Here is a 15498-nt window from a genome sequence, read left to right as displayed (position 1 = left end):
TTTATAAGGCTCATGAAAGAAGTATATGTAAATGTCTCGACCTATTCACACAGTAATTCTGTCATAGTGGCCCGATTTTAAAAATCTTTGGCTCTGTACCAGGTGAATTTATTTCATTTTTTTAATAGTTTCTGCTATATAAAGCCATGAATGTAAACACGACTATACCATTTACATAGCTTAACGTTATGTGGATATCATTGCTAAGCCCTATAACTGTTGTTGAAATTATCCAGTTAGAAATGATGTAGGCGTTCGTTTATTACGCTTGAAATTTATGCGAATTTTAATATTTTTCTTTACTCGATACCCTTAAAATCTATTTATATGACTCGTAGAGCCTTATAAATAGATAAATAGATTTGGTTTGAAAGGGTTTGATCCATTTAAAGAAAGGTTTTGGTCCTCTAACTCTTTTATAAGGCCTATAAATGGATTGAATCCCTTAACACTTCTATGAGTCTTACAAAGGGCTTTGACTTAAACGTTTCTATAAGTCCCAATCAATGCTTAAGCCTCATAAAACTTTGTTTTTTTACCAGCCATATAAAGAGTTATGTTCCTTATTCTTCTTTCATAAACTCTATAAAGGGTTTGAGCCCTATAAACTTTTCTTCTACAAGCCTATAAAGAGCTTGTCTCTCTAAAATTTTTCTATTAGCTATGTAGAGTTTAAGCCTCTTAAAATCTAGATCTACAAAGCCCTGTAAATGATTTGATTCGATTAACCCTTCTTCTATGAGCCATATAAAGAATTTAATCCTTTAAATGTGTATTCTAGAAGCCTTACAAAGGATTTGAATATCTTAAACTCTGCTATAAGGTGCATCTTAAACTTGTTTTTAAAGCCATATATAAAGTTGATCTCTTAAATCCTTCTTCCATAATTTCTGTAAAAGGTTTAATCCCATAAACTCTTCTAAAAGCCTACAAAGGGTTCGTTTCTTCAAAGCCTTTCTATAAGACTTACCTCTTAAACTCTTTCCCTACGAGATTTAGCTCCTTATTCTAACATTCTTCTAATCTAAAATTTGATAAATCTTTCTAAAATTCCCAAAATGTTATCCATTTCTATCAACCCAACCCTCTTACAGGGTCACAGCTTTATTTTGCTAGAGAGCGTGTTGAAAACGGCACCTTCAATCAAGAGTATAGACTATTGGGAGTGGCATACCTGGCATCAGCTTTTCTCTCACCAACATCAATTGTGATTCGTCCTGGTGTAAATTTCACATCATGCATGTTGTGCCAATTGCAGATAGATGCATGTCATGGCAATGTAAAATGTGGTGTACTTGACTGCTGCATACCACATCAAATTGTTTGTATGCTTGTATGAAGATGTGTGTGGAAGACAATAGCAAACAGGATCGTATATGGAATTTACATGCTGCTTCTCGTCCTCCAGAATAAGTGCCGGATTTGCACATAAATTGCATCTTGGGGCCTTGCGTTATGAGTCGATAGCTTGGGGCCTCATATTTTTACATGTACCATTTAATAGAGAAGGGTTGCATTTGGTAAACCAACCCTGTTAAAGTAGTGTTTGTGAAAATAAGACATTGTCGTGTAACTGTAAAAGTTGCAGTAGAACAATGAGAGCATCAGAGCAATGCTTAAAAGATCCCTTTTGCACATGGCTAAGTGTTCAACTGAACACACGCCTTAAAGTATCTTAAAGAATGTAATTTCTTGTTTAGATTTTGTAATATTTATTGCTATTTTTTAAAAAATTAGGAAATATATCATAAATTTATTCATTCGTTTTCTTTATTGTAATTTTTAGAATAAAACTTCTATTTTGCATAAGTTACAATTGTTTGACAGCATTAAAAAATCCAGCAACGAGTTGCATAACTTTCCCGGCTATTATGAGATTTTGTTGTAAAAATCCTTTTATATTTTTAATTACTATAAAATGGTAAAAAGCTTGATTTTGAAGGTAGGAACAAGTTTTATAAGAAAAAAGTATAAATGTTAATAACGAGTAGAATCGTCATTACACAACTCTTTTATCTCCCGACCCCCTCGACCTTTAACCACCAAAATTTAATAGCATCAAAGCCCCTCATATACAAGCCACCAAGCCAAATTTCGTTACTTAATCTTTGCCCCATCCTGAGATACTAAGCAAAATAGATGCTAATAATATATAATAATTAATAACATAAATTCTTTAAAAATAAAATCTCATAATAGATGGCATTACAAGCAATTTTAACTTTTCTTTTTGCCGGGAAAGTTAGGCAACTCACTGCTGGATCTTTTTTAAAAATTATTTATAAATTCTTTATTTAACTATAAAAATATACAATTAAAATCAAAAAATAGTCTGGAAAAACATCTGAAAATGATAAAAAACGAAAATATAGCTATAAATATCTAAAATTAATATTAAAAATTGTAAATGCCACAAAATAAGACTCCCCTTGATTTATAAATGTCTAAAATTTAATAGAATGGATGCCCCATATACAGAAATAACCCTGCAAAGTTTCAAAAGCTTTGGTTCATCCATTCCTGATATATAAAGCAAAACAGAGGCCCTTGTGAACCCTCATGTACATGCACGCACAATTTTGTAAGGGTTTATTTTACATTTTTGGGCTTCTGAAGTGTCGAAAATAATGAGAAATGCAAACAATCAGTGGTCAAAATTTGACCGAACACAATACTTTCTCTATTTTATTTTGTAACAGCAGGGCAAGTAAGACCGCTTGCCGTGTAACAGGTATATATTTTCATTTATGTCTACCTGAGTTTATTTTGAAGATAGTCCTTCCATAAGTACTTAGCATAATGAAAGTTACACTAAAAGTTTTAGTTTTATTCTACGTGTAGTAAAAATGAAAAGGAAAGTGATAATGTGAATTTGATCAATGTTGCGAAAAAAATGTCTACGAAGGAATGTTGCAGTAAAAAAATGTTTATTTTTATTATATTTATTACACACATCTTGATAAATTCAGATTTACAATTTTATAATTAAAAATAACACTGACCATTATTGAATTGTGGGAGTCGGAGTCGGACTTGATTTTGACTTTTGAATTTCTTGTTCCACGTTGGTGATTTCTTCTTCTAACTCTGCACAAGCTCGTTCGATTTCATAATTTTTACTTACTAATCCTACCCAACTGTATAAAAATAAATTATTTTATTATCATTATAATAAAAACAATTTTATTCATCATATATCTAAATATACAGTAGAGCGTCGTTTATTCGAATCAATTGGGGACTGGGGTTGTTCGGATAACTTATTTTTTGGATAACCGATTATGTATGAAAAAATACATTGTTAATATCCCATGTAATTATTATATTAGTATATCCCAATAACAGTATATTAATATATATCCCACGTTGAAATTTTTCTCCGTTGCATGTCGCACGCGGTGAATTTTCGTCGATGTTAAGCCTAACAAAAATTTTTATAATAATAATCGTGGCTATTGTGTTGTTAAAAATTATTTCTTTATTTTGTATAAATGAAATAAATATAAAAACAAAAAAAATTATACTTTAAAAGTTAATCTAGTATAAAAAACGTTCGATTCAGCAGGACACAGTCCGACTGGAACGCTTTTGGTTAACTGACGTTTCGGTTGATTAGCTTTTGGATAAACGACGCTCTACTGTATGAAATTACTTGTCCTGACTGACTGAGTGATTGATTCATCATCACCCAGAGCAAATCGCCAAATCTAAAGAGGTGAAATTTTGTACACAGGGTACATCATGAAAACGCACACTAAGAAGGGATTTTTCAAAATTCCCCTGTGGGGGAGAGGGAGAGGATTAAGGCTTAACCTGAAGAATGGCTTCTACTGTACTATTTTAGATGCAATTTTTTTGTTTTCAACTATATTTAGTCTTTGTTGAGTACTTAGATGTATTAAATTGATAACATTTCAGACATTGCTGTAAATATTTTTATATATTTCGATTTTTTAACCAAATGTTCGAACCATTTTAAATTTGAATTTGTTATTGGATATTGGTTCGATTATAGAACAATTGTAAACATTCCAGAAAATTAATCAAATTGAAAATAGTTCATTTGATTCATGGCAATTCTCATCATTCTCAGCAGTAGGTGTTATATAACAGTTACTATGGTTGTTGAAATACTGAATATAAATGGGGTTTTCTTGCAAAATCCGCACAGGCAAAGTCACGGGTAACAGCTAGTTAATATATATAACTATTTTGGTCTCATTCACTTGCTTACCAATATATATATATATTTGAGTAGAAGCAAGCTTTTACTGAAAAATTAAATGGTGTAGTGGAAAGAGGATGTCTAGTATATTATAGAATTTCTTAGAAATGTCAACTATTTCATATTCTATGAGCATCAAACTGTAATACCCAATGCTCGTAGTGAACATTTTGACATGTAAACAATTTCAGACATATTTGCTTACTCGAAACCTTTTAATTTGTCTTAATAATGCAACGCAAAACACTATGGTTAGGTGATTAAAGGCAATCAGGAGATAAACTTCAAGTATTTAAATAATGAATAAAACATTTATATATATTTAGAATAATATAAAATAGCATAGAGGACAAGGAAGATCATGTTTACTATCTTCATGCTTTAATTGTCTTACTAAATCATCTTAAATAAGGCAGAGGTCTGTCTTTTCACATTAACTAACTTTAATTGAAATAATAAAGGGCAAAGACACGGAGGCGATTAAGCTTACAAGTATTTTTTACGACAATGTCATTGTCATGCAAAATTTAAAAAGAGTAAGAAAAAAATAACACCCCAAAAACATTGGCAAATGTCATAATAAAAGCAAATATAATTGAAAATTGCAATATCGGCAACATGCTCTAAAGTGAAGTGTCATAAAGTGAGATACAATTATGTTGGAGTCTAAAATTGCAGGTCAATAGTACAATGAAATTATTAAACTGCTGAACATGTTACTGAGATGGTTGAAATGAATAAACGTGTAAGCATAATGCTCCAAAAATCTGGTACAAAATGTAGAGTTTTAACTGCACTATTATGAGTCTGGTTATCAAATCCATTAAGCCAGCTCCACACATTCGGTATTCACTGAATACTGGCAACCATATAGCCAATACAAAGTAGTGTGAATGATTTACTTTGACAAATATTCAATGCTTTCCATTTCCCATTCCTTGTCGGTATATTGTGCCAAATCGAAGGGGAAAATAGACAATTATTTGTCTATTGACAAATACTGAATGGTGGAGTTGGCTTTAAGGACACAAAAGCAAATGAATAATATACAAAAAATTTTTATTTTACAATGATTTGTCATCTTTCTGATAAAATTAGTTTGAGATATATTTACAACGTAATATTCTACTGAATAAATTTAAATCTTAGTGAATATATTATATAAATTAGAACAAAATTATACCTTGCTTCTAAATTTCTTAGTTTTTCTCCTGCTTCTGTTTGCGTAGTTTTTCTCTGCCAATTAACTTCTTGAATATTTTTTCTGCAAAATAAAAAAACCTATTTATTAATAATCAAACATACATAAGTAAAGAAAAACAATATAATTTAATTTTTATGTTCTTTCTAGTAATAACATTGATTTGGAGGTTTGAAGAAAAAGGCACTAGGAATACACACAAATACCCACGCTGACAAAAATAATTTTGCACACACAGAAGCGGGCATTAAAATCAAACAGAACTTCACATATGCAACGATAATGAGGATGGAGATAACCAATTACCAATGTCATGACCAACATGCTGTTTAATTCGGAATAACAATGCAGTTTAGTGTTATATTTAGAATTGTGTAGCACATCCTCTTGCACCTATGTAAGCAGAGATGTATTATACTGTCTTGCAATAGATTTTTCCAAAAATTTTCTAATTGTCTCTCCAAAATCTGCATACTCATTGATGGCAAAATGCTATATCCCACACCACACATGTTCTATACAACTATATACTATCAATTTATTGCCTATATAAATTGATGACTGATTGGACCAAGAAAGTTTCAACATTACAGAGATGCTCCTGGAAAATCCATTTGTTTGGGTGGTGTTTATTATGCTGTAGATGTTAGTGAAAGGCAACACAATTCCAGATCTTGTGAATGTATCAATTAGTAGTTACTATCTCCCTGATCATTAGTAATGAAGACTAATTACAGGAGATAGTCCATGGAGATAGTCAATGGTACCAGTATGAGCTCAACAATGAAGTTGAGATTCCGATGCTCTCCAGTGCTTTTCCATACTCATATATAATGGTTATTTGTGCCCAAACAAAGCAAAAATTGTCATTAAAAATGACGTGTTGCCATTTCAAAACCATCTATGCTTGATGGGCACGACACAATTGTAAAAAAAGGTACCATAAATGCAGTCCTGTCTTTGCAAGTTGCCTTGCAATCATGCTAGAGGACACTCATTTCTCAACATCTTTGGATGGTGGGGAGAGTCTACATGTCTTGTTATTAAGTGCTCTTCTCTTGGGATAGTTTGCTTAAAGTGACCAGAACTTTTCTGGTGTCTCCTCTTGCAACCATTGCTGCCAGTACCTTCTCACAGTAAAGTCTGATCATTCGACATGGCTGCCAATTTAACAAAACTGACCATCAAACAGCAAGTACACTGAAAATACTGAATACAGTGGATATCTAAGAGTCTTTTTATATGGTACTTGGATAGCAAATTTAAAGCACTCTACTAATAATACTTGATTGTCATTCTCAGCTCAACTATAATTATTTACATACCTGTCTGAAATATAGATGACAGTCAATAGAATTAGCTGATTTTTGCAGTAATCAGATAATTCCATCTGTGTGCACTATTTCTGCATTCATTGTTATGAATTATGAATATCATTTCACAAGAGAAATAATTGGAGCTAGATCCATTATTTATGAAAAGGAGAACTAATACATTGGAACTGTCTACATGTTGAAATTAATTCTCAAAAACGTGAAATTTGACTCGATTATGAAGAGATAATTAAGAACTCGAATTAAGAGATAATTTTATTCAAATATGAATGAATAAAATCAAATGTTTCAAAAGATCTAACTTCAAAGTGTAAGGATAATGCTAGTGTATTGGAATTTCAATCATCATTCTATTTATATTGTATTTTCTGTTTTATCCAATTTATAATCTCACTCATCATAGAAAATCAATTTTGATAAATTATTTGATATTAACACAATGAACCTCTATAAAGATTAATTAAGTTCCAAATCAATTTCTTCTACACATTAATAATAATGAGTATTCAATTGGATTGATCTCTATACAAAGAAAAGATTTCGATTAATGAAATGCACCATTGTATGAATCTAAAAAAAAATTGTCAGAAAACTAAATAAAATGTAAAATAAAAGCAAGCAATTTCAATATTTCAATTCATTATAAAAAAGATTTATAAATAATATGGTATTTTCTTGATTCTATAATACACTTTTCACCCACTTTTGTGTGTCTGAAGTAGAGGTGTTGCGACTGCTGTCGTTGCAAGTAAACTACAAGTGTTATATATCAATAACAGATGCTTTAGCTATACTATTCATCAGTCACATCAGTTAAAATAAGCATTGCTAGTAATGAGCACTTAACAGAAGAAAATTTACTTTTTAACACTTAAATTGTCTTCAAGACAACATTATGATACAGCTTTAAAAGTTATTGAATATGTACAAGAGCACAGAAATGATGTTTCCAATGTCTTTCATGGCATTTGTATCATTTTTCTAAATTGTTTCTTTAAAAATCATGAAAAAATTATGTTAAATTCATCTTGGAATTGAAGAATATATTAGTAGCAATTTTACAAAATCCTTATTAATATTATCATTAGTTTTCAAATTAGATAATATATTCTCTTACCTTAATTCTTGTAATTGTTTTTGAGTCTGTTGCAACATTTTTACTAAAATTGAATTGTACATTTTCCATGCTTCGCATCCATATTTAGACATCAGTTCCAAGTTTGCAATTCTAATTTAAAAAAAAATAATTAAATATATAAATATCAACACACAAAAATCCAAAATATACACATTAAAATGCTTTAACAAAGTAAACGTATGAATTTATTGTACTTATTCTATAACCACAATCTTAAAATAACAACAAAAATATATTAAATAAATTTTACCTAGTCGCCTGGTGTTCTAATTGTGCCATTGAATTATCTACACATTCTGTCCAAGCAGCTATGTCTGTCATTTTACCAGATGGTGGCTGAGGTAATTCGTATCTAATAAATGAAATTTTTTATTAAATAAATTATGAAGTACTTCTAAATAATAATTATCAGAATAATTTATTGGCTTTTATGAAACAAAATAAAAATTGTAATGTTTTATCAGACGTTTAAGCATCCTAAAATTTAAGAAAAATAATCAAAAACAACAACTAGCCAATCTCTTTTGACTAATCTTAGTTTAAAACAATTCATTCGATGTATTAAAATCATGTATAACAGATAGGTTTTATTAAATGAGTTGCGCAAAAGCTAAAAAAGAAAATTCACAGATGTTACTACCAAGTTTTCTGAAATTACGCTAAGATAATGAATATCGTAACAATAAAAATTCAGAACAAAAACACATTTTAAAAATACAGTGTGATCCAAAAAAGACTTTACAACTTTGGAAGCACATAGAATTTTAATCGGAAGACTTACAGAATTAGTTGAGGTGTTAATTTATAATAAAACACATCAAGTTTGCCTTACATAGTGCAGAAATGTCTCATTGGATTGAGGAAGATGAGATATTCCTGAGCATTATTTTCAGTAATAAGTTAATATTTTGTCTCTTGTAAAGTGAACAATCACAACTATAAGATTTCGACATTAAAATTCTACAAAAAACTATGGTATATGTTTGTAACAGTCTAGTGTTTCGTGCTCTTAGCAAAGATAAAGTGCACGATCCTTTTTCTATAAGGAAACCATCAACGGTATTATGTATCTGGATATGCTAAAAAATTCCTCAAGTAAAATGATGACATAGGACATATGCAACTTTACAAAGATAATATAATACCTCACAACTGTACAGATCTCTGGGATTTCCTCAAATGTTTTCAAGGTTGGTGGATTGGTCAAGCAAGGAAGTCAGCATTGTCACCTCATTTTCCAAATTTAATATTTCCTGATTTGTTTATTCTCAGGTTTCTTTAAAGATCTAATGTTTATTCCACCAATGCCTGCATATCTTGCTAAACCCAAAATTCAAATCACTGCTGCAGTTACTGAAGTGACAACAGATATGCTGTTTCAAGTTTGATAAGAAGACAAATTAGGTAGAACGTCTGCTATATCACCAATGATACTCAGATTACACCAAAATAGCTGACTGAGATAAAACTTGGTGTATTTTGCTCTAAATTAATACAACAACTTATTCTGTAAGTCTTCTATTTAAAATTTTAGGCTTTCGACTTGAATTATGGACCATATCTGAAGTTGTTGAGATCCGAAAGAAATCGGTGGATTTCAACATCTTTAATCTCCACTGGAAGGTGAGAGAAGAACTTTTACCGACAAATTAATTCTACATAACAATAGTCATAACTACAATAAGAAGATTCTACTTGAATATATGTGAACACGCTTTGCAAACAATTTAAATACAAATGTAAATTGCATGAATTCAAACCACATTACATGATAAATCAAGTAGTTTTCAGTCAGGAAACTTGTGATTTGTTATTTAAATTCTTCAAGAATCTGGTATTCAAATGTTCAATATCCTATCTCAAAATCATCTTTAAAGTGTAATTATTTATGGATTTGTTGGTTACATAATGAATTGACCATATTAGATAAGACAATTGTGGTTAGCGAGTAGGTTAATTAAAAGAGAAACTTAATCATTTTACCGTTTCATGCTTAACATTTCCATCGGTTGACGAGCCTGAAGTCGTTCAAATTCATTTCTAATAATTTCAGTCTGAAATAAAACAGTAAATGTTAATTAAATAAAGAAATTTTATAAAAGTGTTTTAAAAAATATCTTACTTTTAAATAAAAAAAAAAAAACAATATTTACATATATAAGATTGAACTTTGTCCCTCACCCCTAGACTCCTAAACCCTCATTGTGCAAAAATTCAAAAAGGGAAATGGCAAATGATACTGATTTGTATCGGTGACTGATCCCGTGACGTGAACAAATGTAAACAGGGCAGTGCGGAGCTACACGCAGAGAACAGGATAAAAGGCGATACGTACATTCAGCCGTGTGGCGTAGCTCCCGACAGCGATCAGTGTAGGAACCGTATACCTTGGGTATTCTTTTTTGGCAGAGATTTGAATTGAATTGATTTGACTTTACTTATTTTGATTATATCTAATAGTAGAATTTATTTATTTATTTTGTTGTTTGGATTTTCGAATATTTGAAATATATACTAACATTTGTTATAATTAATCATTGTTTGTTATTTATTTCACTGCTGATCAATTGAATAAATATTTATTGTGAATTTATACTTATATGTGTTTTTGGTTCCCATAAAGTCCAGGCCTGGTACTCGAACCCTAACTTGTGTAACTCCACCTTTTGCGTCACGCGGTACGTTACAATTTGAAGGTCTAGCCCCAACACTGCTAATTATAAAGAACTTTGCTCCAAGAGAAAAAAATATGACAAGACTGGAGCAAGGTGCAAAAGTAGCAATTTTCTTAGCAAGTGTTTTTTCTAGGAAATATGTTAGTAGGAACACTGATTCACTAAGGAACAAAGCAGTCAGGCAGATTTATGCATTTTTACGTAAAGAATAATCTGGGACATGCTACATTGGCCAGCGGATCTGAGTCCACACAATGTTGATGTTACACCCAGCATAACTACAACTTTTTTTACTTTTCTCAGCACTGAAAAGATTGGATCTTCCTTCATTAACACAGATCCTGACTGTAGCAGGAAATCATCAGCCCTATGCAAAAAGTCACCATTTCTGCACGACTCAAATCTCTAGGTCTCGGACAAAGATAACAGTCAATCATTTTCTTGCAATAAATATTAATTCTCACCTCTGTACAATTATACTTCTAAATGAGACAGGTTAAACCTTATCACAGTTATAGACCATACCCGTAGAAGCAAAAGAGTCAAAGAAACCACACCTCTACACTCGACCCTTTCCAAGATACAGCCCCCCGAAATCAGCCTACTTCCAGTCAATCGGGAGTCACGTCACACCACCAAGATTATCGCATTTAACTATTTAGCCCACACGACTACGTTGACTTTGAGTATCCCACTCGACTTAGGGTACTCGAAACTTTACAGTTTTAGAGAGTATGGGGCTCGCCCCCATGCAGAACACCACTCAAGACTTGCTACACTCGCCTCGAACAATGCCAAAGAACAGAGAATAAGCAGCGTAAAGGTTCGTGCGTAAAAACTGACCTTCAGAAGCAAATATCTTGCGAAGGGTTGCACGTACAGGTATGGTTCCATTGACTTTTTTGCTCGTACAGGAGGGGTCTATAACTCTGGGATGGAAAACCTCTCATTCAGAGTTCACATCTTACCCTTACCTCAAAGGAATGCATATTTAAACCTGGTAAATGTTCTAAATAATTTTTCGTTGGTCTGTATCTTCTTGTTTCTTCCTCCACCATTGCAAGAACCTATAAACAGTCATAAAATAAGGCTATTTATTTAATATATCTCTAATTACCATCATCAAATTTAAATGTTTAGAAAAAACTTTCTTTCAGAAAAAAAAATGTCTAATGTCTTCATTTATTTATTAAATATTCGATTTATTATTTAAAACTTACAGCCTCTCGCACACCAGGTTCATCGTAACCTTGGTCGATGTACGGTAAAGCATCCACGACAACTTCTCCCGCCATTGTTAATTTTAATAAGTGTTGCCAGCTCAGGTTAATTTACAAAAAATAATAAATTTTTTTAAAAATATTAATTTCTCAATTTTAAACTTATCACAAATTTTAATACGTTATAAACACTATTAATAAATAAAAACTTTTGAAAGTATTCCAAAATATGAAGTATTAATAATGCACTATGGCGCGTTTTCATGTCAGGCAGATAAATAAGTAAGCCAATGACGTAGTTCATTTTATATGAAACGAACTACGTCATTGGCTTACTTACTTGCCCCATAGTGTCTGTATAACAATCGGATGGCCGTGTAGTTAAGGTTGATAGCTTTACTTCTCGGGGACCCGGGTTCGAATTCGATCAGATCGGAAAACTCAGGAAGTTTTTGTTGTTGTTTGTTAAGTTATGGCAACTCAACATTTGGGCGATGCCTTCCGGGAGGTCTTTTAAGGAAAACTAGCCACTATTTAGACGTTACAGACGTGGAGAAAATCGGGAAAATTCCACGTGGCCAACCCGTCCGAGCGAGGCGCGAACCCACGATCGAACTCCTAGTATTCAAGGTACGAAGACCGCTTAGCCACTGGCGGGCCCAAAAAGTTTTTGTTAATTAATGTTGCTATGAGCTGATGTGAAACGATGTAATGAACACAACCTATAACAGATGATTCCAAAACCTATAAAAAAGAAAATTTGCTAATAAAAATCTTTGTAAACTGATTTATAACAAGAGAAAAATAGAATGTAAAAGTATACAGTCGACCCCCCTATAACACGGGTTCTTATAGTTCGGATTCCTATATCACGGCGAAAATATTGCGACAGTATTCGTACAAACACGCTAAAAAACTCGTATAATTCGGTAAAACGTCATCGCCGACTCGTGTCGCGACAGGATTGGTCAAACCTAGACCAATAGCGGTTACTATTTCTAANAAACGAGCAGCGGATCTACTAAAAACCATTTATTATTTAACGTCCATAAAATTTATATTTATATTAATGATGTCTCCAAAGTTTTCAGCGAATTTTTCGCAAAAAAAAAAAAAAAAAAAAAAAAAATATTTTATCAGGAAGCACGCGAACGCCATTCGATGACAAACTCCACGACGAAAACAAGCTTAAGCAATGGCGTAGTCGAACGGTGCACGCTCGGTAAGTAATCCTACAATTATCTATTTATAGCATAGTTTATATGGATTGTTCCCAAAACATTATACGTGTTTTGGAAATGTTGAGTCGAATTAGTCTAAAATCTATTAATTTTATGGAAAAAACCTTTCAAACAGTCGTAGTCCGTAAACTGCATACGTGTCGGGCTGTGATTGGCTGGACTCGTAGAAAATGGATTCATAAAAACCGGAACGTATCCACCGTGTTATAGGGGGATCGACTGTACTGTACATACGGTAGAATCTGGTTATTATAATAACTGATAATGTTATCAATTATGTTATATGTTAAATGTATTATGTTAAATGTTATAGTTATCATAATCAATCTGTCCAAAACACTATATAAAATTAGTTAAAAATAATTCGCCTATTGTAATCAAACCGTATTGTTATCAGTTGAGATAATTACACTTGGGCTTTTAGGCTTTTAGGGCTTCGGGCATATAAATATATGCCCGAGGCCCTAAAAGTCTAAATTGTTCGCATGCAAAATTTCAAATTATTTAATCCGATCCTACTCGAGATACGTTAAACAATCTCCTATATCTCTCCACTCCGTCCACCTTTAACCACCAAAATTTGACAGCATCAATGTCTCTAATACAGAAACCTCCCTGCAAAATTTTAAAAATTTTCGACAAAAGACATAGGAGTTATTAAGCTTTAAAGAGGGCCCCCACATACACTAATATCCTTTCTTTACTTCACAGATGGGTGCATAGTTAGACACTGGGAATTTAGAATATTATATTTAAAAAAAATTAAGTCTTTCTTTTGAAAGATAAACGTAAAAAAAATGGCGTGATTAGTATTATTTAACATTTCGCAATCAATCCATTGTATTCTGCATTAACAATATAAAATTGATTGATACGAAGTAATGTTAATAAATAAAATAAATTACGTCAGATCTTGCTTTCTATTATAAAATTTACACATTTATTCTAATCTGGGTATTATTATATTTAAATTAAATAATACCTGCAATAAAACGAGCATCCTTTTTGAATAAAATATATGAAAATTTCAAATTAACAGATGCTCCAAGTGAAAATGAACACTTGAAGCATCTCTGAATGTCTTCAAAGAGGTGACTTCAGAAGGTTTTCTCGTTGGATTGTATTTAAATAATTACTTGAATCGAATTGTTAAGTATTTTGAAATAGTTTATGCACTTCTGAGGCCCTAAAAGTGCGAAGGCCTTTCAGATTACATGGTGTAAAAACCAATTACATTATAGAACAAATCAATAGGGTTTGAGATTGGGGCATTCATAAACATGAGAGCCTAACCATTAAGGAAAAATTCCTCACATTTATGAATTGGTTCAGTAATAATCATGTCCTTCCCCAAAGAGGTAGTAGGACCATTTAGATCATTTGATTCGGGGCTGATTTTATAAGTAAGCTAAACAAGCTGCAGCTTAGGGCCTCACGCTTTTACACGTATCATTATTTGGTGAAGGTGAAGGGTCTGTTATATAATACAGCTTAGGACCACAGGTCTTCCTGTCCTCCTGGACTCAGACCTGAAAAACTAATAGGTGGACCCTCCTCTTTCTTCCCATTAAGGCCATTATATTTAAATTGATCTTGAATTTGAGGCATTAAAAGCAACAGTATACGTCTATTTTGATCTGGGTTCAACACTCTTCGAAAGCAATAACAATACTTAAATAAAATCAATAAAATACGTTTATACTATTTTTGTATCATGTTTTTTTTATATAAATCATTAAATTTTGTAGGCTATTTGTGAAGGTTCAGCCTAAATAGAATTCCATTTAAGTGTTAGTTAGACACATTTTTCTTCTATATATTGTCTTCTAAGAAATTTTTCTTTTTCATATAAATTTATATTTCAGGTTTCCCGAACAAAAAAACATTAATCAATAAATTCATTATAATAGTATTTTCACCGTCTTTTGAGCAAAAATTAATTTTAATTATCTAAAAAAAATCACCTGTAATTAAAAAACAAAATTCTTTCGCATTAAATTGAAGAGCAAGATTATTTAAGATGAAAGAAAAAAGAGCAGGATCATTTAGGATAAACGGAGGGAAGGCAAGATCATTTAAGATGAAAGGAAGAAGGGAAAGATCATTTAGGATGAAAGAAAAAAGGAGAGGATCATTTAGAACAAAATGGAGAAGGAGAGGATCATTTAGAATGAAAGGAACAAGAGCAGCATCATTTAGGATGAAAGAAAAAAGGAGAGAATCATTTAGAACGCAATGGAAAAGTAGACGATCATTTAGGATAAACGGAAGGAAGACAAGATCATTTAAAATGAAAGGAAGAAGGGCAGGATCGCTTAGGATGAAAGGAAGAAGAGCAGTATCATTTAGGATGAAAGGAAGAAGGGCAGGATTATTTAGAACAAAAAAGAAAAGAAGAATAGGGTAAAGGTCACCTACAATAAGAAGGAGAAGGAAGACGGAATCAATCAGAACGCAAAACAGG

General features: G+C 31.8%; 1 protein-coding gene across 1 annotated transcript; it reads right to left on the bottom strand.

Annotated features, from left to right (window-relative positions):
* Positions 1-2890: 2890 nt before the first annotated feature.
* LOC111640662 (pre-mRNA-splicing factor SPF27-like) lies at positions 2891-11893 on the bottom strand. Its single transcript, XM_023386698.1, has 7 exons — positions 11794-11893; positions 11548-11640; positions 9882-9952; positions 8149-8250; positions 7878-7988; positions 5409-5489; positions 2891-3137 (listed from the first exon to the last, which is right to left on the bottom strand). Exons 1-7 carry the CDS (start codon positions 11866-11868, stop codon positions 3005-3007), a joined length of 666 nt encoding a protein of 221 aa, XP_023242466.1. The 5' UTR covers positions 11869-11893; the 3' UTR covers positions 2891-3004.
* Between the last annotated feature and the right edge of the window lie 3605 nt (positions 11894-15498).

The sequence above is a fragment of the Centruroides sculpturatus genome, unplaced genomic scaffold (genome assembly GCF_000671375.1).
Source record: "Centruroides sculpturatus isolate CEXI.00-Female unplaced genomic scaffold, Cexi_2.0 scaffold1529, whole genome shotgun sequence".
In the NCBI taxonomy this organism is placed as follows: Eukaryota; Metazoa; Arthropoda; class Arachnida; order Scorpiones; family Buthidae; genus Centruroides; species Centruroides sculpturatus.
This window is presented reverse-complemented; position numbering and strand designations above follow the sequence as displayed.